A 24,101-nucleotide genomic window follows, 5' to 3' on the forward strand; every position below is an offset into this window, starting at 1 on the left:
CCCGCGTCCGGGGCCTTCCCGATCCCGTGCCGCTGCCGCCCGCCCTTCTCCCCGCCGCTCTTCTCCTCACCGAGGGAGCCGCCCGGGGCACAGGGCCGCACGCCGAGCCCCGCAGGCTGCAGCGCCGCGGCCCGGCCGGGAGCACCGGCAAGTTCGCCGAGAGTTGAGGCGAAGTTTGGGCGGCCGCGGCCAGCCCGGCCGAGCTCCCCGCTGCGCCCCCGGCGTTCCGCCGCGCCCAGCCCCGCCGGGGGCGCCCCTCGCCGCCCGCGCGCCCTCCCCAGCCATGTCGTCCATCCTGCCCTTCACGCCCCCGATCGTGAAACGCCTGCTGGGCTGGAAGAAGGGTGAGCAGAATGGGCAGGAGGAGAAGTGGTGCGAGAAGGCGGTCAAGAGTTTGGTCAAGAAGCTCAAGAAGACGGGGCAGCTGGACGAACTGGAGAAGGCCATCACCACGCAGAACGTCAACACCAAGTGCATCACCATCCCCAGGTGGGGGCCCGAGGGACCCTGGGGCGCGCCCGCCCAGCCCCCTGGCGTGGCGGGGGGTTGGAGTGGAGGGGTGGCCTGGGTGCCCGTGGGGGGGGGGCGGTGGGAACACAGACAGGAAAGCGGGGGACCCCAAACAAAACCTTCTCTGGATTTGCAGAGATTCAGAGCCTGAGGCTTCCACGCGGCATTCGCGCTCCCAGACCTCGCATTCGCTTTTCACCTCCGGGAAAGCGGGTGCTGCTGGAATCGGCCGCCCCCACCCCGGGGGAGCTGCGGGCTAGAACTTGAGGCCCGCTTTGTTCAGCTCCGCGGGCCGGAGCCCCTCCTCCGCTGCCGCCTCCCGCCCCCGCGGCCCGCGCTCGTGGAGGTGGTGGTGTCTCTCCCTTTCTTTTCTTCATCCCTGTCCCCCCACTTCTTTCCTCCTCGTCAGGAATGCAGTCCGTACAGCTGGGGCTGTGGGTGAGGAGCGGGAGCCTCGTGATTGACAGATTCCTTCTTCGTTCTCTCTTTGCCTTCGGGATTAGCATTTTTATCGAGTATTTTTAGATTCGGTTGTGCCAGTCTCCCGCCCCCTCCGCACACACACGCACTTTACTTGCAGTGGGGTGCTCTGACTTTCAAATGAGAGAGATAAGTGGCAGAGGGTAGGGTCTTCTCCCCCGACTGTTTTTTGGCCCACCTTTCAGCCAGAGATTGCGAGTGGCTGCAAAACGCGGGGGGCTGAGAACTGAGGAGATAACAAAACGCACCCCAAAGGGGGGCCTCACCTCGGCTCTCGCATTCCTACAGAGCCTTCCTTCCCAAAGCGCTGTGCCATCTGTCTGGACCTCCTTTATCCTCCACTTTGCGCTAGCTAGGTCAGGCGGGAGCTCACAGATGGCTGATAGAAGGGGTCAGTGACTTCTCTCCACTCCCCAGGGTCTTCTTTTAGCTTCGCTTCGCCTGGATGGGAATTGGGGTGTGGGGGCACCATAGCCTCCTGTCTTTCCCTCTCAGCCAGCCCCCTTTAGAAGTCCGATTCTGCTCCAAGGGAGTGTGTGTGTGTGTATGTGTGTGAGAGAGAGAGAGAAAATGCGTGTGTGGGGGGGGGGGCAGGGTGGGGTAAGGGGGGGAGATGTCCTTTGGGTCCTGGGCTGCAGAGGATTGAGTGGAGGGTCCCCAGGGTCTGCACCCCACCGAAATTGCCATCCTTGCTGCTGGGGCCAGGAGTGAACTCGGTCCTTGGCCACCTGCTTAGGGCAGCTGTATAAAGGCTGCCAGCCGTGTCAGGCAGGCACAAAGCAACATCTGTCCACGGGAACCCAGGGCAGGCCTCCCCTGGAAATAAATGCCACATATGGTGGGAGTGCTGACTTGAAAAATAATAATTTTTTTTTCAAAACTGGGTGGATCCAGTCAATAAAGCGGGAGGAAAGGCAATGTGCTGTCTGGGAAGTGTGTTCTGGGCATGTGATCAGGAGCCAGAATTGACTTCAGAGGAGGTGGTGTGATGTGATTGTCAGTGAGCCCTAGGTCCTGGTCCCAGCCCTGGTGCTTAATTCTTCTTTATTCCTTTGGATGAGGGTCAAGGAGTAGGGCAAACAGATGTCATACTTCTCCCGCCTGGGAAGGGCTTTGCAAAACCTGCCTTCTTACCTGTCTCAGTGCCTTGAGGGCAAGGGCTTTATGCCTTGAAACAGGAAAAAAAAAAAAAAAGTATCAATTATAAAATGAGCAGCTGTGTAAAGCGTTTTACAGTTTACCAAGGTCTTTCACGTGGTTTTATGAGATCAAGAAAAAGAAACTCCTGGAAAATAGATAAGGCAATTAGGCCTAAGATTTATCTTGTTTTTAAAGTTGAGAAAACTTTGGAGGCGAGAGGTGAAAAAGCTTGGTGTAGTAACGGGATTCTGACCAAATGTGCTCCTTCTGCAAGGCCAGGCTGCTCTGCACTTTGAAGCTTTGGAATACATTCTTTGCTGACCGCTAAAGCTGTGTTAGCCAGAGGAATGGGCCCCTAGGATCTTTGTTGGTAACGTTGCCAGTGTCGGCCTCTGGGCTAGTGACAGCCTGGAGGAGAGGCCTTGTTCTCCCTTGCCTTAGTAGGAGTTTGCCCTCTGGGGAAGCACAGCTGTGGTCTGTCTTTTCCTCTTTCAAAGTCCTCTGCAGCCCGAGGTATTGGACATTTCAGGTGTTTCTGAGAGTTCAGGTTAACTTGGCCTTCTCATGATTCTCTTAGGACTGGGCCGTCCTCTACCTGTCTGGCAAGGACCTAGTGCTGAGGCAGATTTTTTTTTTTTTTTTTTTTCCGTCTTTTTCAGTTAGGGAAACCCAGTCGCTTGGGTGGATCCAGACAAAGTGGATTTCCATCCCTGGTTTTTGTGCCCACGCCGCTGGGTCACCTTGTCTCCCTTGGCAACTGCTGCTGCTGTTTTGGTCGTGGGCTGCAAACTAAAGGCCACGTCTTGGGGAGGTGGCTAGCTGGCCTCACCCCAGGGACATCGGTGTGTTTCTGAGCCCCATAGATTGTGGGGTTGCTTGTCAAATTGTTTGCTCTCTCCCCGCTGCCTTTTATGACTAGGGCTTTGGAAAGTTGACAAAGGGAAGTGTTTAACCTAGTTATCCTACTGTGTGTGGGAGGTGGGGCCCTGGGTTCTTAAAAGTACTCTGCAAGATCTGGACCTTGGGGTTTAAGGAGCCTTCAGTCTAAGGAGATTTTGACAAGCGTGTTTTGGCTAATATGTAATCATGAGCAGCAACAGCACGGTTTGGCAATTAGAGCTGTTAACTCGGGCCTCCCAGACTGCACACTTGTGTCTCTTGCCCCGTCTCTAACCTGTCTCAGTGATCAGGACAGCTGGAGTGAAACAGGCTTACTGACATCAAGAACGTAAGAGAGACAGGTGCCAAGGCCATGGTAAGAGCTTAATTTAGATACACCAACAGAGGGGCTCTCAGGATACTCCGAGGTCTGGCAGGATGGGCAGAGCTTGGACACGTTGTGTAACAGCATCCTACTTGTCACCTGCTTGAGTTCCCGAGTACAGCTGCAGGTATCTTCCTGACCAGTTGATAAGAATGGACTTATAGCATGTGCCACTGAGCAGTCGAGAAGGTATGTATATGTTGTGTCGGTGATCAAGAGCCTCGCACACACTTAAAAATGACTGTTCTAGACTCACTGCCAAGGGGGAAGGGATGGATTGGGAGTTCGGGGTTAGCAGAGGCAAATGATGATGTACAGAGTGGATAAACAACAAGGTCCTGCTGTGTAGCACAGGGAACTATGTTCAGTACCCCGTGATAAACCAGAATGGGAAAGAGTATGAAAAAGAATGTATACTTTAGAAATTAACACAACATTGTAAATCAGCTATACTTCAATAAAATAAATTTTAAAGAATAGGATTATTTGAAGAAAAATAAAAAAGACTGTTCCGATGGATAGCAGTAACTTGTCTTCCCACCGATGGGATTCCTGCCCAGGCCCAGCTGTTGAGAGTGGGACCGTGCTTAAGGTCTGGTTTGTCTGGATGGGAATTTGGGCTTTCTTATGTCAAAGCACCACGTCCAGAGGGAAATGGGGGAATTGAACCAGATGCCAGGTCTGACCCCCACCCTCTCCTCCCTACCTGTGCATCTGTTCTTTGGCACTGCCTCCTCCTATTACCCACCTAGACTGCCAGGCTGCTCTCACCCAAGGAGAAAGAGAAAAGACCCTCCTCTCTAACGCTCCTTCCTCAGACTTCTGGGGACACACCAAGGGTGCAGGAGTGGCCTCTTTAATCCCCTCTCCATCTCAACTTCTCGTGTCTTCTCCCCTTTCTCAGCTGCTGCTCAGAGCACCATCCTTGGGTGGCCCCCCAGAAGCAAGCGCAATTGTGGCTGCTGGGGGGGTGGCCCACCCTCTCCTCTCTCTTGTTCCCCTTGATTAGGGGAGTTCCACACAAGGGCTGGGAAGAGGAGGGACCTGCAGGCCGCCGGGTAGGTGACTGCATGGCTGAACCTAGGAGCCATCTGATGTTCCCCTGACATTTGGAACCTTGGCATGCGCTGCCTGTGCTTTTCGGAGTTGAACATTTGGGCCAGTGCTTGTTGCAGACAGCGCCTTGCTCACGGTTCCTAATCAAGTGCTCCAGGGTTGCATTTTGTGAATTCATCGTTATTTTTTGGTCTCTCCCCTGTCTGTGTCAATATTCCAGGCAGGGGGCAGGGAGGATGCCGAGATAAATTTGAGATGGCTCCTGCCTGTGAGGAGCTTACACTTCAATAAGGGAAACATTAGTAAGGTGTTATCTTTGAGTGTCTATTTCTCTTATTCCCAGCCATCAGAAAAAATAAGAACTCTGGGAGGGAGTGATATTTGGGGGGAGTGTGGGAGAGTTATGTTGTGTGTTTTCAATATTGTGGAAGTCACTATGTTAGAAAACAAAGCAATGACAGCTATCTGTATTCTCCAGAAAAAAAGCACAGAAGTCAGGTCCTGTGTCTTGCTGTTTTAATACCTGGATGGATTTAGCAATTCTCTTAATGTCTCAGAGCCTTCATGTCAGCACCTGTAAAATCAGGATGAGGTAAAGCTTGTGGAAATGTTTTTAAACCAGAGTTTGACAGATGTGCTCTGTTTAGCCTTCTATGTATATCATTCATTCATTACTAAATTATTCAGTCATTCATTCAATACCTACTTTGATGAGCAGGGAAGGGCACCTGTTCTGCAGGGGGGCTCCCTGTCTGGAGTGGGAGACAGACTTGGGCCAAAATACAGGCCGTGTATGCAGGAGCCACCTCGGTATTCATAGAAATTACTAAGAATTATACTTTCTTTAACCTATGTCCAACTGTACTTATGAGTGACTTTTTTTTTTTTCAGATTTTTGTTACCATTGGTTCCCCATTTATACTGATAGGCTAATAGACTATTTACACATTTTATGCATTTCGTGGGTCCTTATTTTCTCTATGCACCAGCAATTTCCTTTGACATAGTATATCAATAAAGTGTACTCTTATAGCTTTTGGGGGGAGGAGCAACAGTGACAATAAATCATTGGGTTTATGTCCAAAAAAAAAAAAAATACATAGGGCATGAGCTGCAGCCAAGGGATGTTCAGAGTGTCCAGGGATGTGGGAGACAGACTCTTCATTCTGTGGAGGACATGGGGAGAGGAGGGAGGGGTCCATGTGAGGCAGGAAACCGAAAACGAGGACAGGAGTTCTTATCCGAAAGAAGTTTCTGGACTGTAGCACCATCATGCCAACTTTTGGGTTCACGGTGATAGTTGCCTCCAAGAATGAAGGTATCTTTATCTTCCTCCTCTTCCAAAGCAGAGCACTGCTGTGACGCATAGTTTGCGTCAAATGGCTAGTGCCTTGTGTTCAGCAGTTTATTCCACTGCCAAGTGTTCTCTTTTTGAAGTAAAAAAGTAATTAATATTGCAAACCTGAAATTCAGGTTTCCTTGGTGGGCATGGTGACGGTAGATATCTTAGATCAGAATATAACAGACCCCATATCGTTAAAAAGTGGGCAACTCAGAGGTGACTGTGGATGCTTAGAATTTTAGAGTTTTGGTGGGGCTTGGGTTTTCATTTCTCTGGTTAACACTTGCGGAAAATAAGTCCTGTCAGCCTGAGGTTCTGCGTGGACATAAGAGCCTTTAATCATGTATGTTAAAAAATCTTGGCAAGGATGTAAAATTTTAAATGACAATTCGAAGAACAGAAAAAAGTCAATGAAGACAGTAGTCATTTACTTCTGATGAGAAATGCAAGCGCTGATGACTTTGAGAGAATGTGGCTCAAGCTTATCACATCAGGAATCCAATTACAATGAGTTTTTGAAAAATAAATATTGGTTCAATAATGTAAATTGGTAATTGCTGTATTATTATAATGGAAATAAAATTAACAGGATTTAATGGACTGAGCGACCATTAATTTTCACTTAACTTATGGGAGATTTTTGAATGCCACTTGATGCACTATACAGCCAGGTTTCTGCATGAGCTCCTTTATGAAAGAAATTGGACTCAGCAGCGCTTGCTTAGAACTTGAAGTCCAATTTTCTTCCATTACCTCGTCTCCCACCTTCTTTATCCACCCCTCTCCAGCCTTCTATAAGTGCAATTAAGTTCTCTAAAGTGGAATGCTGCTTTCTCAATCAACGAGGCTCATGAATAGCCCTAATTAACTTTTGTCCTTGTCTCCTTTGATGTATTGACCTATTTAAAAAAAAAAAAAAACAAAAAACTACCCTGCCCTCTTCCCCAAATCCACATCTGGTAGTACTAGTCTGCTGGGGAGGGAAGTGCCCAGAAAGCTGCCGAGGGCAGCCTGCTGAGCGTGCAGGGGCCTGGCAGGTGGACCAACCTTTTGCAGACACGAATGGCCGAATGGCTGGCGCGGTGCTGGCTGGGACTGGCCCTTCCCCAGGAGGGCTGCGAATCAGCTCTCGACTGCTGACAGGTTCCTGGGCCTGGGAGCCTTCAATCGACCCATCTTTAGGCGCTGTGGTTCCTGGAAACAGTTGGAAGTTGCCGTCTTAAACCCACCCTGCAAAAGTTTGGTTTCTAACTTTATTCCAAGTTTGCAAACAAAGATCCAAGAGAACTTGTGCAATTCGTGTGTATGTTTTCCTGCAGTGCACCCACCAGGTGCCAGAACCTGCTCCGGGTTCGGACACACAAGGAACTGAGGCAGAGGCCTTATTCTGCCCTCCTGTCGCTTCTGGCCCACTGGCTGTGGAACGTGGGTCCTTTGGAAATGTAATAATCACGTATGCCATCACCCTGGTTAATTTGTAAACACTGTTTTCTTAATGCCAGGGAACTAGATCCCCCAAGCTCTGCAGTTTGAGTCCTGATGAGGGCAAGTTGTGTGTGTGTGTGTGTGTGTGTGTGTAACATTATTCTTTGTTTTGATTTGATTAACAGTTTTAGAAATAACAAATCTAGAGCACAAGTCATGCTCTCTGCTGTGATTATTTGGGGCCTCTGCTGTAAACAGCAGCCTGCCACCGTGGCACACTGCTGCAGAATGTTTTGACAGAGAGACTTGGTTTAAAATGAAAACACAGTAGAATCCTATTAATTAAGAAGTTTGGCTAATTCCAGACTAGGCTTACGTTTGCTTAGCAGGCCTTTTCTCCCCATAAATGCCGTCAGAGAAAAATTAGTAATAATAAGCAAACTTTCAGGAGTCATTTTGGAGGTCGGAGTCAACCGACCTGGGTAGCTTCTAGATTTAGCTCTGTTTCTAATTAGCCTTGTCACCTGGGGCGAGTCACGTACCATCTCTGGCCTCATATGTTCTCAACTGGAAAATGGGCTAAATAAGTAGCTTTGTCGGAGAACCTTTCTAATTCTGAAGTAGTTTTCATGCAGGCGTTTTAGAAGCTCCCCTTTGTATGCATCCAGTTGATCAATGAGTCACAGATCTTTCTTCATTATTAATGTCCTAAGACCCAGTCAGTCTGGTGCCAATGAATTTCTGTAGTTGAAAGTCATAAAACTATAATTCAGCCTTTAGTTTTGGGGTTCCCTCCCCCCGCCTCTCCCTTACCTAGTGCGTCTAAATCGGTGAAATTTAACTACAAAGGAGTATGAAAATAACCTAACACAAGGACAAAGACGGGGAGGCTGTGTGTCTTCAGATGCAGTGAGCAATTTTTCTTCTTTTGTTGCTATTTTGGGCTCTTCTCAGAGCAGGAAGTTTACTTAAACTAATGACCACAATCGCCTAAAAATGGTTAAGTGTGAGCCCTAGGCATTATAGAGGATACCTGTGGAAAATGTTTGCTCATATGTCAGAGTTTACCCAGGAAGCTTCCTTTATTTATTTTCAAGCATCTATATAAAGAAAGGCTATACTTGATTGCGTAAGCGAGCGCCTCTTGTGGGGCAGTGTGAAGGTTACCAGTTTAAAACCCAGCTAGGAAATGAAAAGTGAGTTTCCCCCAAAATAGTACTTTTTCTGGATCACATGGCTCTCCCTGCTTACATCTGGCAAGTTTTTCTCCTGACAGCTCTGCTGGGAGTGTAGGACTGGAAGGCTGTTGCAGAAACCCGGGGTCAGGGTTTGCCTTTGAAACCTACAGCGTTATCAGTCTGGTGGCTTTCACTGCTAACTCTTGCGTCACAGACTGCCAGGCCAAGTTGTAGCTCTGAGGTGTCACCGTTTTGGGTGTTTTTTTTTTTTTTTTTTTTTGCTTTGAGACTGGACGTTTGAAAATAGTAATACTTTTTGGGTGTGTGTTTTTTAAAGGTCTGTTTTTACGCTGTCACAGCTCAAAAATGCCAAAAGGCATTTTTTCCTTAAAAAATCACCTCTGGGCTCAGCCCAAATGTGGAGTAATGGGTCCAGAAAGGACTTTTTGAGTAGTTACAAGTGGCTGAAAGCAGGCGCTGGTGATGGAAGTAGGATTTTTCCTTTCGCTTCAGTTCTCAAACCCTTGCTGAATTCAGACACCAGGTGAGCCATATTTCTGTGTGTGCCTGGAAGGGTGGGCTTAGTGGGTTTGTTCTGCTACCCCTTTCAATGTCATGTGTAGCGTTTACCTCTCCCCAAACAGATGCTTCAAACATTGCCTGGGGGGCGTGGGTGCGCAGGAAGAGCAGAGGGCCCTGGAATCTGACAGACCTGGGTTTGAGTCAGCCAGTTACTGGCTATGTGGCCACCTTGGGGACATCTGCTTCCACTGATGAAGCTCCAGTCTCCTTATCTGTAGAGCTACGGTCGTCTGTATGGTGTGATCCCCTTCAGGGACCAGCTAACTCCTGTGAGTCACCACAGACAAGATAAGAGAGATGGAGCCCTTGGCTGATATTTGTGGCTCACAGCACATAGTAGGTGCTTAGTAAACAGTCATGTTTCCCCTTTCAAGGGGGAAATCTGAATGATGGTGGCAACTGATTTTGGCAAGGGACCCCCACCTCCACCCCCAACCCCCGCTTGCTCTCGGGGCTCACTGTTTGGAGAACCTTGGTTGATGTAGGAAGAGAATCTGCTCCAGGCACCTGTGTACCGAGAGGCCACAATCGCGCCACTTGTTGATTCAGGGCTTGGCAGGCCATTGAAAGAGAAACAATTCATATTCTTAGGTGGTTCTCCCCCTTTCCCCTCCACCACTCCATCATCATTTAAAAAATTGTTTGGCTGACTAAAAATAATAGTATTGAAAACAAACTTTGATGAATCAGTGCTCCTTGGGTGAGGAGGGGTGGGGGTAGGGGTGCCAGATCCTGAAGAAGAAACGCCATGACTCACAGGCTCGTCACCGATAGCCTGCCCGTCAGAGTGTGGAAGTGCATGATGTTTATTGTTGCTGGTGGGTTTGTTTTTTGGGTTTTTTTTGGAGGCCCGGTTGGAAAACAGTTCTGGCTCCAAGTACCACATCTAAGTACCACCCCACTGGCTGGGCTTGGTTGTGAAGTGAGAATGTTCAGTGCCAGAAACTCACCGCTCTGAAGGGACCCAGACGTGGACGGTGGTACCCTTGCCTGCCCTTCGAGGTGTGCCTTTGGGGACTCACACTGAGAGGGCCATGCTGTGGACATCCTTCCGGGTGTGGTCCTTTCCATGGGGCACAGCTGTAAGGGTCAAGGGGATGGGGGAACTGGATGGAGTTCCACCTTGTGGCATCAGCGTGGCTGGGTGTGAAGCCCCTCTGGATGCGGGGTGGCGCCCGGGGTGGGCTGCGATTCGGGGCCATTTCTCCTGAGTGTCCATATTCCATTGTGAAACCAAGGCGTCTGAGAACTCTAAATTCAAACCTGGCCTCCCAGGTTGTGTTAAGGTATTTATCAAAGTCAACAATAGAACACATTCTCTTTATCAGTCTGTTCCCTTGATTTGTCTTTGAACTAGGACGTATGACATGCATGCCTTCACAGGGACTCTTGCTCTGGGCCACATCAATGGTGGAGGCAGGCCTGTTTTAAGCAGCATCCCATTTAGTTTTGTAGCCACAGCCACTCACGTGGCACCAGTACATGGACAGGCTTGTGGACACTTCTGTAGGGATTCATGTCCCTCACCTTGAATGGAGATGAGGTGGATGAAAGGCAGGTCAGGGAGAAGGCGATACATATGGCAGCTGCCCCTCCATAAAGTGGAGCAGAGAGCACGACCACTGATAGTGCATTTGGTTGTTGGATACGTATATTGGGCACTGACTTGGTGCTGGGTCTCGGGGGATGTAGAGGTGCAGAGATAAAGTCCTATCTCTGCACAAAGGCAGAAAGGGACACAGTGGCCGTAGTTACGGTGGGCTCATGAGAACAGCAGTCTAGCAAAGGTGGAGCAAAGCAGTGTAGGGGAGCCCAAAGGAAGAGCAGTTCTCTTTCTGAGGGAGTCAGAAGGCTTCACAGAAAAGGGGATGCCCCAGTGGGGCTTTGAAGGGTGGATAGGAGTGCAGGAGTGAGGGGAAGGCTGCCTGGATCACTAGCTAGACAGAGTGTGGAAGAGCCTGGTGTCTGGGGCCCAGGCAGGACAGTTCAGGGTGGCCAGGACATGGAAGAAGGAGAGGCCTGAGACGAGCCGGAGAAGGATGTTGCCAAGGGCTTCAGTCGGCCAGGCTTGGCGCTTGGACCTTGCTCCATAAGCACCCCGGAGGTTTTCAAGGAGGGGAGGGGCATGGCTGAAGCCACCGTCCCGTTCGCGTTTCATTCCTCCCCCACCCCATGGCTGGTAACAGCAGGTTTTCTGCCCGAGTTATCCAGGTCAGAGTCATAATCCCTTACACCACCATGTGGACAGCTTTAGGCTATGTCTGGACTAGGGTGAAAATAGTGTTTTGTTCACTGTCAGGAGAGAAGACGAGTTGTACAGCCAGGAGGGCTCTGGGAGCCCAAGTGTTCAGGTAATTAGCCAATGAGTCATGCCAGCCTCTTGACATGGATTCCTTGGGAAAGTAAGCAGAGTGTCACTGGGCTCCAGGCAGATGCTTGTTCTCCCCATGCAAAGGCTTCGCCGTCAGATCCCTGGGTCTTCCCTGTGCCTGGCACGGTGTCTGTCTGGAATGTCTCTGGTCAGTGTTTTAAATTTCTTCATTGATGACCGTCTAGGCCGGGCTTTCCAATTCCAGACCAGACTGTAATCAGCAAAAATACCTAGACTCTCTCCTGCAGACTCAGAGAACGCTGTCATGTATTACAAACAGATTATATTCCTTCTTAAAAGAGTGAAATAGTTTAAGTTGGTCATTTAGTGTATCACTGAGAGCAAAAAGAAAGCAGGTTGACCGTTGAGAGACTGTGGACGATTTATCTCATCTGTTTAGAGTCAGCTTTTGTTGCTGTTGTTAATTTCAGTTTATAGGTTTTTGGAAGATGAAAGTTTTGTGTCCATGTACTGACTCTAGTTCCTGGAGCCTTTTTTTTTTTTTTTTTTTTTTTACACATGGATGAGGAGGAGAATAGCATCTCAGTTTACTGAGTATTTACCATATCTCAGTCCCTCGAATATCATTTTCAGTAATCCTCATAGCAACCCTATGAGATGGATGTTATTACCCTCATTTTTTTTTTTTTTTAGATGAGGAGAATGGGTTAGGAAAATAATATGATACTGGAGCATTTGGGAAAGCACTGATAGAGGCCTCCTGCTGAAGGGGCATGCGGTGGAGAGCTCTGGGGTGACGTTCAGGAGACCCAAGTTCCTCCCCACTGCCCTCCCAGTTCCTGCTTTGGTGACTGTGGACCAGTCACCTGATTTCTTGGAGCCTCCCTTTCCTCATCAGAAAATGGGAAAAACGATGCCTCCCTTGGTAGGATTATTGGCATTGTTTATTTAGATGAGCTGTGCATCACAAGCGCCTTGCAAACTGTAAAATATTACGGGATGTTACTCATTATTTCTTTATGAAACACACTTCTATAGTATTGCTAAAAACCCTTTCTGACAGAGCTGGAGTTAAGGCTTCCAAGTTCACATACACATTTTCACAGAGACCTTAGAGCAAATCGTAAGTGATGCACAGAATTTAATAGGAGTATGAACTCAGAGTGAGCACGCTGTGGGGGTCTGGTTCCAGAAGCTTAGGTGAGTAGGTGCTCATGGCCTTGTCCAAGGATTTGGGTCAGCTGTGTTAACCTCTGGCCAATCACCTAGGGGTGATCCTGGAATGTGCAGCGTGAACTGGGTGCTGCCTCTATGCCCGACGCCAAGGTGGGCCAGTGACTGGTTGGTTGATCTTTTTTGCTCATCTGCAGTATTCTGGGAAGGATGAGTTCTCCATGTTGATAGAGGAGGAGACTGAGGTCTTGAGGGGTCAGTGGCAGAACAGGAATCTGACTTCCTGATCCCCAGTCGTCTGCCCCAAGGCTCCCTGAGAAAGGGCTGTCATTCTCATCCTCATGAGAAAAGCCATGAAATTGCTTAGGAAAGTTGCTTTAGGTCTCGTGATAGGAGATGGAGCTGGACTTGCTTCTGAAGCTCTGCTCCTTGTAGAATCTAGGGTGACTATATTATTTATTTATTTTCTTTTTAGGGCCCCACCCACGGCATATGGAGGTTCCCAGGCTAGGGATTGGATTGAAGCTGTAGCTGCTGGTCTGTACCACAGCCACCACAAGGCCAGATCCGAGTGGCATCTGCAGCCTACACCACAGCTCGCAGCAATGCCAGATCCTTAACCCACTGAATGGGGCCAGGGATCGAACCCGAGTTCCTCCTGGATACTTGTCGGGTTTGTTACCACTGAGCCACAATGGGAACTCCTCGGGTGACTATATAATTTATTAAACAGGAGTTCCCACTGTGGCACAGTGGGTTAATAATCCAGCTTGTCTCTCTGGCAGTGCTGGTTTGATCCCTGGCCTGGTGCAGTGGGTTAAGGACCCTGGGTTGCTGCAGCTGTGGCCGAGGTCGCAGCTGTGGCTCGGACTCGATCCCTGGCCCCGGAACTTCCATATGCCATGGGTGCACCTGAAAAAGAAAAAAAAAATTATTAAGCAAACCAGGACACTTCTAAAGGTGAACAGGGGCAGTGCTGTTATCCGTTGTGGCCAGAAAATGGGCATAAACCTGGAGTGCCCAGGCACTTAGATCGAGTCACTCTAAGTCACCCTGCCTCTGTGCCTGTGATCATGATGCCTGACCAAGGCAACTGGGAAGATTGGATCAGCAGGTTTTCCTGCCACTGCTAAAGTGTCAGGGACTGTCTGCATTACTTACTGCTATTCTGAGTGAGGTGACTTGCCTAAGATCATTCAGCAAGTTGGCAGCATAACATTTTTAAACTGGTTGAGACCTTAGAGAGAATCTGAAATGGTCAAGTTGGCCCTAGAGCTTTCACTGCCATGGGAGTTGGGGAATGTTTGGCTCTGCTGACTGCCAATCTGAAGGGAAGGGGAACAGAAATGTGGCTCGGGGGTGTGGAGGTGGCAGTGAGGGACTGGGAGGTCTTTCCCTGGCTCTGGAATGTCTGCATCCTCATCAGGCCGTGTCCCTTTGGCACGCAGGAGATGCCACTAGGTCCATTGCAGCTTAGATGAGATTTAATGGCCAGAAGCAGAGTCTTCTGAACTGACTGCCCCTGCTCCCCTGGGGCCTCAAAAATACGACTGGCTGGGAGCTAGTGGGGGTTCAGAGTTTTGGAAGGCATTGAGGAAGGAATTAAAAATAACAGCAAGTGTGCCTTTTCTTTCTCTTTGATTGTGGTAAACGCATGGAATGTGCCAGGGTACTTGGCCCCAAATAACCCCTCCTGCCAATGGAATTCGGCAGAAAACACAGAAAGACTTTGCACTGTTTCACCGCTGCCTCCTGTTCGTGGGATTCATTTCTTCGATCATCTGAGCCTCATCTGTTCTCACTGGCCCCAGATAATTTGTTGGAAGCCCAGAGAGGGCCTTGAATTCTCTCTGTTCTCCAACCAAACTGTTTGCTGTGGGTGAGGCCCCATCTCACGAGCTCCAAGGAGAGCAGCTGGAGTGACAAAGAGGACCGGTTACAGGCTGAGAAAAGCGAAGCGTAAATTCAAACCAAACTTGGCACTTGGTTGGAGAACTTCAGCTGATACCGTAGTGCTTTGGTCGTCACTCTTTGTGGCTGGGCCATGTCTTATAAATAGAACAAGATGCATTCCCTTCCCCCTCCCTTTTTTAACCCCACAGACACAAGGAGGCATGTGTGTGGGTGAGCATGGGATGGGCAGGGAGTATTAATTATTTATGTTCCAGTTCATCGGAGAGTCAGCGTGGGAACTGGACCCTGGGCTTCATGGAGATGACTGGGCCATCTTGTGGGTAAGGCTGGAATATGCTTTTGTCCAGCTCTCTTCCCCACTGCTCCCGTCCCCTCCTTAGCCACAAAGCCCCTGGTTTCTCATGCTTGGCCACTGCAGTCAGCCAGTTGTCTCCCTCCCTTTCTTTTTTTTTTTTTTTTCTTGCCATTTCTTGGGCCGCTCCAGCGGCATATGGAGGTTCCCAGGCTAGGGATTGAATCGGAGCTGCAGCCACCGGCCTAGGCCAGAGCCACAGCAATGCGGGATCCGAGCCGCGTCTGCAACCTACACCACAGCTCACGGCAACGCCGGATCGTTAACCCACTGAGCAAGGGCTGGGATTGAACCCGCAACCACATGGTTCTTAGTCGGATTCGTTAACCACTGCGCCACGACGGGAACTCCTCCCTCCCTTTCTGATCCATCCTATATTCTGGATCAGGGGCCAGACTCACTGTATTAGGACACTTTGGGCTGCAAGTAACCTGAATTCAACTACCAGTTTCCCCAGTGGGGGCTTGTCATCTCCCATAAGAAGTCTGGAGGCAAGGAGGTTTCAGGCACCAGCACGGACTTGGGAACCTTCCATCTTTCTGCTTTACCATCTTTAGCCTGATGGCTTCAGCCTGCATGATCCTGTGATAGCTTCAGACATTGCTTCCAGGGCCCGAAAGACTGCTGCTCCTTGGGGGTCTCTTTATCCAGAAAGGAAATCTTTCCCAGATGCCTCCAGTGTTGTGTCACGTGCAGTCACTGATGAAAATGGTAGATTGTAAGAAGCATCTTAAAGTCAAAAGACCCAGGCTATTTCTTTTCTTCTCTCTCTTTTTTTTTTTTTTTTTTTGCTTTTTAGGGCCCCACCCACGGCATATGGAGGTTCTCCGGTTACTGGTTGAATTGGAGCTACAGCTGCTGGCCTTCGCCACAACCACAGCAGCACAGGATCCGAGCTGTGTCTGGGATCTACACCACAGCCCACGGCAACGTCAGATCCTTAACCCACTGAGCAAGGCCAGGGATGGAACTTGCGTCCTCATGGATGCTGGTCAGATTCATTAACCGCTCAACCATGACAGGAACTCTGTCTTTCTTTGGCTCGTTATGGTACTTAGGACTGTGCTAGGCACTCAGTAAATGTGGGTGAATACTTGTTCACTGCTGTTTTCCTTCTTCTCCCAGTAGACCCCTGAACAGTTATGTCTTGCTAATTTCAGAGGTTAAGGTGGGAAACCAATCAGAGGCCAGATCTTGCCTTCGTGGAGCTTATAGTGGAGATGGAAAGGCGGTTGTGTTACTGTGTTCGGAGTATCTAACCAGGTGGACCTTAGCGGTCTGCTGTGGGGCAGCCTAGGAGCAGTTCTGAAGTTGTGGCTCAGGGGGGACAAAGGGAAGTGAGTCTCACAGAAGGAGACCATCAGGGTCTCTGAACACTGGGTTTGAGGACGACGTATTTTCTGACCCAAGCTAGGTCCTTTCAAGCAGCTTTCTCTCCCCACCCCTCTACCAGTCTTGTTTTCCTGTTGACAAAATGAAGATTAAAAACTTGCCCTTGAGAATGGAGTGGGGGCAGGGGGCAGGGCTAAGAGCCTCCTGGCCCTGGGGGAAATTTTCTAAAGGTTCTTGTGGTATTCTAGCTTCAGAACCCTGTGAAATTTAATTGCATGTTTAGCGTCTTTGTGCGTCTCACTGGCTTTGAAGTGCTGGAAACTTTCTCTGAAAGCATATAGATGAAGAAATGAGAATTCTATAAATGGTTCGTGGTTAAAAACAAAGTGCTGGCCAATTTATAGAAATTTGAGGTTGTTTTCTGATGGAACATTCTGCAGACATGGAATACCCTGGAGTCTTCCTGTCACAGTCAGCTAATAACGGACTTCAGGTCTGCAAATGCTTTTTCATTCCAGTTCAGAGAAAACAAACCCTGTCCCAGGGCCTTACGGTTTATTTTCCTATTGATCTAGGAGCTGGGTTGACTCGGGACCCCCTGGGGAACAGCTCAAAGCTAATTAAAGATGTTTGTTTGAGGTTTGCCTGTTTTTCTTGCTTGATTGAGAAAGTTGCAGTTTGGGTTTTTATTGTTAAAGAAGGAGAATCTGTCACCAGGGCTGATCCAAGAGGTGGGGGGTGGGAGGGAATTGCACACTTCAGTACACACGTGACAAGTCCATTCCCCCCTCCCCTTAGCGAGGCCCCCCACAGAGAGGCATCTTTGAACTCTGGGTGGGAACCAGAGCTGCCACTTGCCTTGCAAATGCCCGAGTCTCTAGGAGTTGTGGCAGGGGAGCCTGGGTGTGAAACCCAACGAAGCTGTTCCAGTGTGAGGCCGGTTCTGTTTGCCCAGCTTGAGTTCTGAAGTTAATGGTCCAAGGCCCCCACTCAGGGAGAGTCAGCATGTGGGGAGGTGGAAGGCCTGACAGCCATTCCAGGGGGCCCCCTGACCCTTTGTTTAACCGCGGCTGTGGACCAGTGGTCTCAGATGTTTACCCGTGCCTGTTTATAAGAGGGAAGTGTGGTCATATTTCTATCTCTTTTGTGGGCTGCACGGTTGCCTTATTGGGGCTCATGTGGGAAGTGGTTACCATTCAGAGGAGGGTGAAATAACAGTACTCACAAAGGGACTTTGATCCAGGAATCTTTTTGAATGTCACCTTTTGGCCACTGTGTTTTTTATTTTTATTTTTTTGCCTGTCGGCCTTAACTTGACTGATGAGAAAATCGAACCACATGCTGAACCTCATTCTACCCAGCTGGGCTGAAATCAAAACGGCAAGTCAAAGTGCTCCTCGTTTCCCTGGGTTTCATTGTGGGGTCCACCCCCAGACCCGTAGTTCTGCACAGCTGGAGACCTTCTGCTTCAGCTCTTCTCTGGGCGTCTGTATCTGAGCATCCCAGTGATGCTTGGAATTGGGCTTTGGCCATGCCATCCCATCCACCTTCCACAACCTACACAGGTCTTCATTATCATTACCGGAGCTCCCAGGGGCAATGAACTGTTGAATCAGCCAGTGAACAGACTCATGAAGGAAGTGTCCTGATCCTCCAGTGAGGCTGGGGAACCTCAGCTACTCTCTGGTGGAGCTTGGCTTTCTGACTTCAGAGAGGTAGCTTGACATCTCTGGTCTTTACATCTATAAAACGACAAGCTCCGAGCGAGACTCTCAGAAGTCTGTATCAGCTCTAATATTTCCTGAGACCTCTTCCCTCTCTTCCTTAACTTCTTGCTTTTTTGCTCTTGATGCACCTATTTTCCTGGGGGACAAAATCTAATTTTTCATCTGATGCTCCTCATTCAGAGGTGGCCCATTCCTTATTGTTATTATTATGCCTTTTTAGGGACATATCTGTGGCACATGGAGGTTCCCAGGGGTCCAATTGGAGCTGTAGCTGCCAAGCCTATGCCACAGCCACAGCGACGCCAGATCTGAGCTGCGACTGCGACCTACACTACAGCTCACGGCAATGCCGGATCCTTAACCCACCGAGTGAGGCCAGGGATTGAACCCGAAACCTCATGGTTCCTAGTCAGATTTGTTTCTGCTGCGCCATGACAGAAACTCCCCCTTCCTTATTTAATTCTGTTATAGTCATGGTTTAACTCATCAGATACTTACTGAGGTTCTTTAGTTGGTGGTGGTGCCACCAGACACTGTGGTCCAGGAGCTGTAAATGCCTATGGGCCAGGACAGTTGAATATGCTCCTGCTTGGAGCTGCCACGTTTGTGTTGAAATGAAGCTCACCTGATGAGGATCTGTCTTCTTCCTGGGCCAAGGGAAAATCAGCCTGCAGGCAAAGAGGAATTCTCATTTAGCCTAAAGCACAGGCTTCCTGCGCTTCTAGGCACCAGCTGTGTTCCAGGCGTGCTGCTGTAAAAATACAGGAAGGAAGGGAAGCGTGTTCACAGGTTGGTTAGAGATTTTGAAACCAACAATCAACCCTCTCTTATCCATAAGAAACCAGAATCCACCGCTGGCTTTCAGTCTCTCAGACCCGCAGCTCAACAGAGCGCCCTTTCAAAACTGGGGTAGACTCTTTGCTAATGGCTTTTTCCACGAACCTCAGCCAGCCAGCAAGTATATTCTTTGAGGATTATGATTTGATCAGGATGCCCAGGAATCTTTCAAGAGAAGAAGTATCTTTTGCCCTCAGCTGTTTTAAGGCCAGTAAGGAGACAGAGCCTTCCAGAAATGAAGCAATGAGAAGCTGGCCCGCCAAGAGCACACAAGGAGGAAACAACAGCCATTCCTGCCCATGGCCCCACTTTTGTCGGAAGTCTGTCACCCCAGGGGCTTCCTCGTGGTGTGCAGAAGAGAGAACTGGAGGTAGAAGCCCTGGGTTCCAGGCCCACCCCATTTCGAACCAGCTTCGTGACCTCGGGTGAGTCACTTTGCTACCCGTGGCCCCTGGTTTCCTCCTCGACAAACCAAAGGTGTTGGCTTAGCAGGATTTTAAAGTTTCTCCACCTTGAACATTCTAGTTCTTGAGCTTGCATTCAAAGAAATGACTGACTCTGTTACTCATTCAGATAGTTTCAGGATCACTGTATGATCACTCTGGGGGCTGGAGATGGGGGCCTGCAGTTGAAGGCAGGATGCGGAGAGGTTTGGGGTGCAAAAGGTAGGCTGTGGCAGCTGGGACTCCTGCTTCCAAGTAATTCACATCTGGTTGTTGGGCTCACCCTAGCAGGGTCTCAAGCTTGGCTACTTAGAAAAATTCTGATACCCAGGCCCCACCACAGACTGATTCAGAATTTCTACGGGCAGGGCCTAGGAATCAGTATTTTTGAAGTGCCCCAGGTGATTCTTGTATGTAGCCAGAATTGAGGATCACCAGCCCTAGATCTCATGTAAAGCTGTGGCTCAGTGTCATGGGCATCTGTTCTGGAGGCAAAGTGATAGTGGTTGGGGGAAAAGTGATAGTTGGTTTTTGTTTTTTGTTTTTAAGATAAAAAGTGCATGTACCCAGAGAGAAAAAAAGTTCTCCATTCTAGAAGCTTGTTGATTTGGCAATCACAGCTACTGCTGGTCAGTATTAGCCCTGAGGTTTGAAGCCCCAGTTTTCTCCTATCTCTGGGTTAGTGGTTTCTCAACATCTCTGAAGGAGTGGAACCATCTGTAGCTGGTTATTTCTGCTTGGGAAACTCAGAGGACTAAGTGAGGGGTGGAGTGAGGGCAGGGGTGGAGCAGGAATGGGTGAAATGGACCATGACACACACCCACACCTTTTTTTTTTTTTTCATAAAACTAAGGCAGAGGCCTCAGCTGGCACTGGCAAACCTTCATGTCAGATCGTTGGCAGTGCCCTGGGGGACTCAGAGGGCTGTGAAAGTACATGTGCCCTGCTGTTGCCTGTTCTTTGGTGAAAGTGTCCCTGCCTTTGGTTGAGAGAGATCCCACCACTCTCCTCCGCAGGAGCATCTAAACCCTCATGGTTCCCTGCAGGGATTCCATCCCTACCGCCGAAGAAAGCTGTCCAGATTAAACAGTAATGGGAAGGACAGTTCAATTCTCGTATCCTTGCAGGTAGCGATTAGGGAGGGCGATTGTGGCAGTGGTAGGACTTAATGGGTGTGAATGAACTTTAGGAGGGAGGACAACTTGTCAGTAGCCATCAACCCCAAAGGGTTTTGTGGATCTGGGGGGCAGGGTCGAGGAGCTTTTAAAATGACAAGTTCTGGAGTGTTCCTATTGTGGCTCAGTGGAAGTGAACCCAACCAGTATCCATGAGGACACGGGTACAATCCCTGGTCCCACTCAGTGAGTTAAGGATCTGGCATTGCCGTGAGCTGTGGTGTAGGTTGCCAGCGCTGCTCGGATCTGTCGTTGCTGTGGCTCTGGTGTAGGCCGACAGCTGCAGCTCTGATTCAGCCCCTAGCCTGGGAACCTCCATATGCCGCAGATGTGGCCCTAAAAAGCAAATAAATAAAAATAATAAAATGACAGTATCTGGGATGCAGGTGTAGACACATATGCCAGATGGAAGTTGTTGTTTTTCAAACAAATGAGGACTGTCAGTCAGAAAATATCTAGGAAGCAAAACACTCAGAGAAATGGCAAATCCGGCACCTGCCCTCAGTGAGCTTACTGTCTGCAGGGTTTGAATATATGAGTGTGGTATGGTAATGACGGCCTGCCTTGCTGCGGTCACAGGGTGAGTGTCCCGGGGTTCAGGAGCAGGGGCGGTGGGGGCTGGATGGGACAGATACTTCAAAGGATTTGGTCCTGAGCTAGCGAAGGGGAGACAGTGGCCCCACGACTGAACTGTGCCCAGCTCCGCCTTTTAACATGATGTTACGTATATTTGGGGAGCAGTCCCCAGGGGCACCCCATTGCTAGCGGGAACAACTCTGTGTTCTTGCCTCCCATCAAAATTCTCTGCTCTCAGGAGTCAGTCTGCTTCCAGCTTTTTCCTTCTTCTGCAAGGGTGGGGTGGTCCCTGCCTGTGCCCCCGCTTTGATGATTACCATCTGCCCACCTTCATTTCCTGCATAGTTTCAGTTGGCAAGCCTCTTTCTGGACCCAGAGATACCATGTAGGATGATGATTCTTGGTTCCAGTAGCCACCTGGCACCCTCTCCATGGTGGCTGCACTTCAGGTATGGATGGGAATGATTATCTGTGCCTCGGCAAACTCAAGTTTGTCCTGAGAGCGAGTTGTGTGATCCTAAGTAAATGCAGGACTGGCTTTGGTAGGCTCTGACTGTGGCCAAGGCTATTATTTCTCTGTGGGTAATTATTTCAAGCTTCACGGTCACGAGCTGAGCATAATCAGGGACAGATAAGAAAGCCATATATAGAGCAAAGTACATATTTCTTAAGGTGGGCGGCAGAGGCCTTATGTGTGTGTTGGTGTATGTGTGTTTAAAAAAAGGCCTATATTTTCTGGGCAGTAGAACTCGAGTTTCCAGTAAACATCTCCTCCCTTTTTACTTTACCTTTTAATTTGGTGTTTATGGTCTCTGTGCTTTGAAATTGTTTTGCTGCGATGCCAGCTCTGCCTGAAGCGGGGGCAGTGGAGGGGGTGGGGAACGAGCCAGGCCCTTCAGGAGCCATGGTTTCCATCAGAGTTCTTAGAATTCCTCTGGCCCAGCTAATTGACAGCTCGGAGGTGATTGCTGGAGCTCATCTAGAAGAATAAAACCAGGAGACCTGGGGAGTTCCCGTTGTGACTCAGTGGTTAACGAATCCGAGGTTGCGGGTTCGATCCCTGGCCTCGCTCAGGGGTTAAGGATCTGGCGTTGCTGTGAGCTGTGGTGTAGGTCGAAGATGAGGCTTGGATCCTGTGTTGCTGTGGCTCTGGCGTATGTAGGCTGGCAGCTACAGCTCTGATTGGACCCCTAGCCTGGGAACCTCCATATGTCACAGGTGCGGCTCTAAAAAGAGAGAAAGACCAAAAAAATAAAAAAATAAAACAGGAGTTCCCGTCGTGGCGCAGTGGTTAACAAATCCGACTAGGAACCATGAGGTTGCGGGTTCGATCCCAGCCCTTGCTCAGTGGGTTAAGGATCCGGCATTGCCATGAGCTGTGGTGTAGGTTGCAGACGTGGCTTGGATCCCACATTGCTGTGGCTCTGGTGTAGGCCGGTGGCTACAGCTCTGATTGGACCTCTAGCCTGGGAACCTCCATATGCCGCAGAAGCGGCCCAAGAAAATGGCAAAAAGCCAAAAACAAAAAAACAAAAAAACTGGAGACCTGGAGCTCGAGGTGCATTTACTAGTTTGTCCCCTGTTACTGCCTTTATCTTGAAAGGCATCATCTGTAGGTAATTTTGGTCTGGGGTTTGTTTTTTCTGTTCCCCATTTGCCTGTGTTGATGCTTCTGCTCTGGAAATCAGAACGGCCCAGAGCCCCAAACCTGGAACTAATTTCTCCGAGGCTGTGGCTTTGGAGGCCGGGGACACACAAGGGTCAGCTATCGCTAAGTGGGAAGCAGCCTCCCCCCCCACAGGCTTGGTGGGTCTCCCAGTTCTGAAGGCAGTGGGCCGGCAGGGGCTGGGGAAGCCGACCCTGAAAGCACGGGGTGGAGGCCAGGTGAGGTGCATGGGTGAGCAAGGATGTCCCTGGAGGAGGTGGGGGGGCAGGAGGAGCTGGGGAGAAAACCCACAAGAGCCACAAAGCCCTTGTTGAGGCGGTGTGGTGGGGGCTCCAAGGAAGCACAGGAGGTGTTTGGCTGCTTTTTCACACCCTCTAGTTCTGCGCAGCTAGGAAGGCTGTTTCTGAATGGCTCTCCCCACAAACCCAGGGAGCAGAGCGGCTCTTCTGGGCGGAGGGGGAACAGCTCCCACAGCCGGTCACACTTGGGCTCCCTCAACACCTGGCGCTTGCTGTGTGGATGGGACTGCTCAGATCTCCGGCAGGGCAACCTCTCTCTGGACAGAAAGAGCCCAGTGAACCAAGAAGGGAGGGCCCTTCCCCAGGGACCCTCAGCACCCAGCCCCTCGGAGCTCCCAGGAGACCCTAGGAGAGCATTTGACACAGCAATGCAGTCCCAGTCCCAAGTGTAAACACACCCAACAGCTTTCTTTTGCATGGTAGGCTTTTTTTTTTCTTTTTCTTTTTTTCCTGAAAATAGCAGGCTAGGAGACCACAGGGGGATGAATGAGACACCCCGAAAACCTGCACCACCATCCCCACTCCTGGTCAGCTCTGGCTGCCTGCAGACCATTGCCCCCTGGCTGCTTTTTCAGTGCCCTGTTCTTCCCCACCCCCCTTGCTTCTTCCCTGTGAGCCTCTTAGGGATCCTGAATAGCAGGAAAAGCAGCCAAGTGTTCGTTTATCTGTGACCTTCATCTCCCCCCTCCTGGGGGGAGGATGTGGACCACACTTGATAGTGTGCTGAGCCATTTCTCAGGGACCTGTCCTCACAGCAGCCCTGGCCTGGGGCAGGGAAGTGGTCTTGGCCCTATTTTGTAGGTGGCCAGGGACAGTCTCTGGGTTAGTGGGGGAGCAAGGGTCAGAGAAGCCCTGCCTCATCTTTGACAGGGTCAGTCTTTTGCTGCACTGTGTGTGGCCTTGGTGATAAAGACCAGAGGTATGTGTGCTCTGCGACGGCCTCAGCGTATCCTTCCGATGATAAAGGACTCTTTTATCTTTCCACCTGGGAAGACGAGACCCCGCCATCATGACCTGTATTGTATTTTATAATTTACAAAGCACTGTCACATACATGATTTTTATTTCGTCGCTGTGACAATCTCTGGAAGTAGGTGCTTGTCCCAACGAGCCAAGGGAGGCCTGGAGATGCTGAGTGACTCGGCCCAGGGCCCCCAGCTGGTCATCAGCCCAGCGGGAAGCAGGTGGCACCAGCTGGACTCTGTGGATGGGGAAGCGAGAGTCCCCTGGAGTGGTGAGTGGTGAAACCAGCAGTAGTAGGCTCTGTGTTTTGCTGTTCTTGCCTCTGAAGCCACACA

At 49.9% G+C, this 24,101-nt stretch overlaps 1 protein-coding gene across 1 annotated transcript in view; it reads left to right on the plus strand.

The window, feature by feature from the left end:
- Positions 1-275: 275 nt before the first annotated feature.
- Positions 276-24,101, plus strand: part of SMAD3 (SMAD family member 3) — a 125,378-nt gene continuing 101,552 nt past the window's right edge. The window contains exon 1 of the mRNA XM_047767135.1: positions 276-489. Within this exon, the coding sequence (XP_047623091.1) occupies positions 284-489 (206 nt within the window). The 5' untranslated portion in view covers positions 276-283. The remainder of the gene's footprint in view (positions 490-24,101) is intronic.

The sequence above is a fragment of the Phacochoerus africanus genome, chromosome 2, assembly GCF_016906955.1.
Source record: "Phacochoerus africanus isolate WHEZ1 chromosome 2, ROS_Pafr_v1, whole genome shotgun sequence".
In the NCBI taxonomy this organism is placed as follows: Eukaryota; Metazoa; Chordata; class Mammalia; order Artiodactyla; family Suidae; genus Phacochoerus; species Phacochoerus africanus.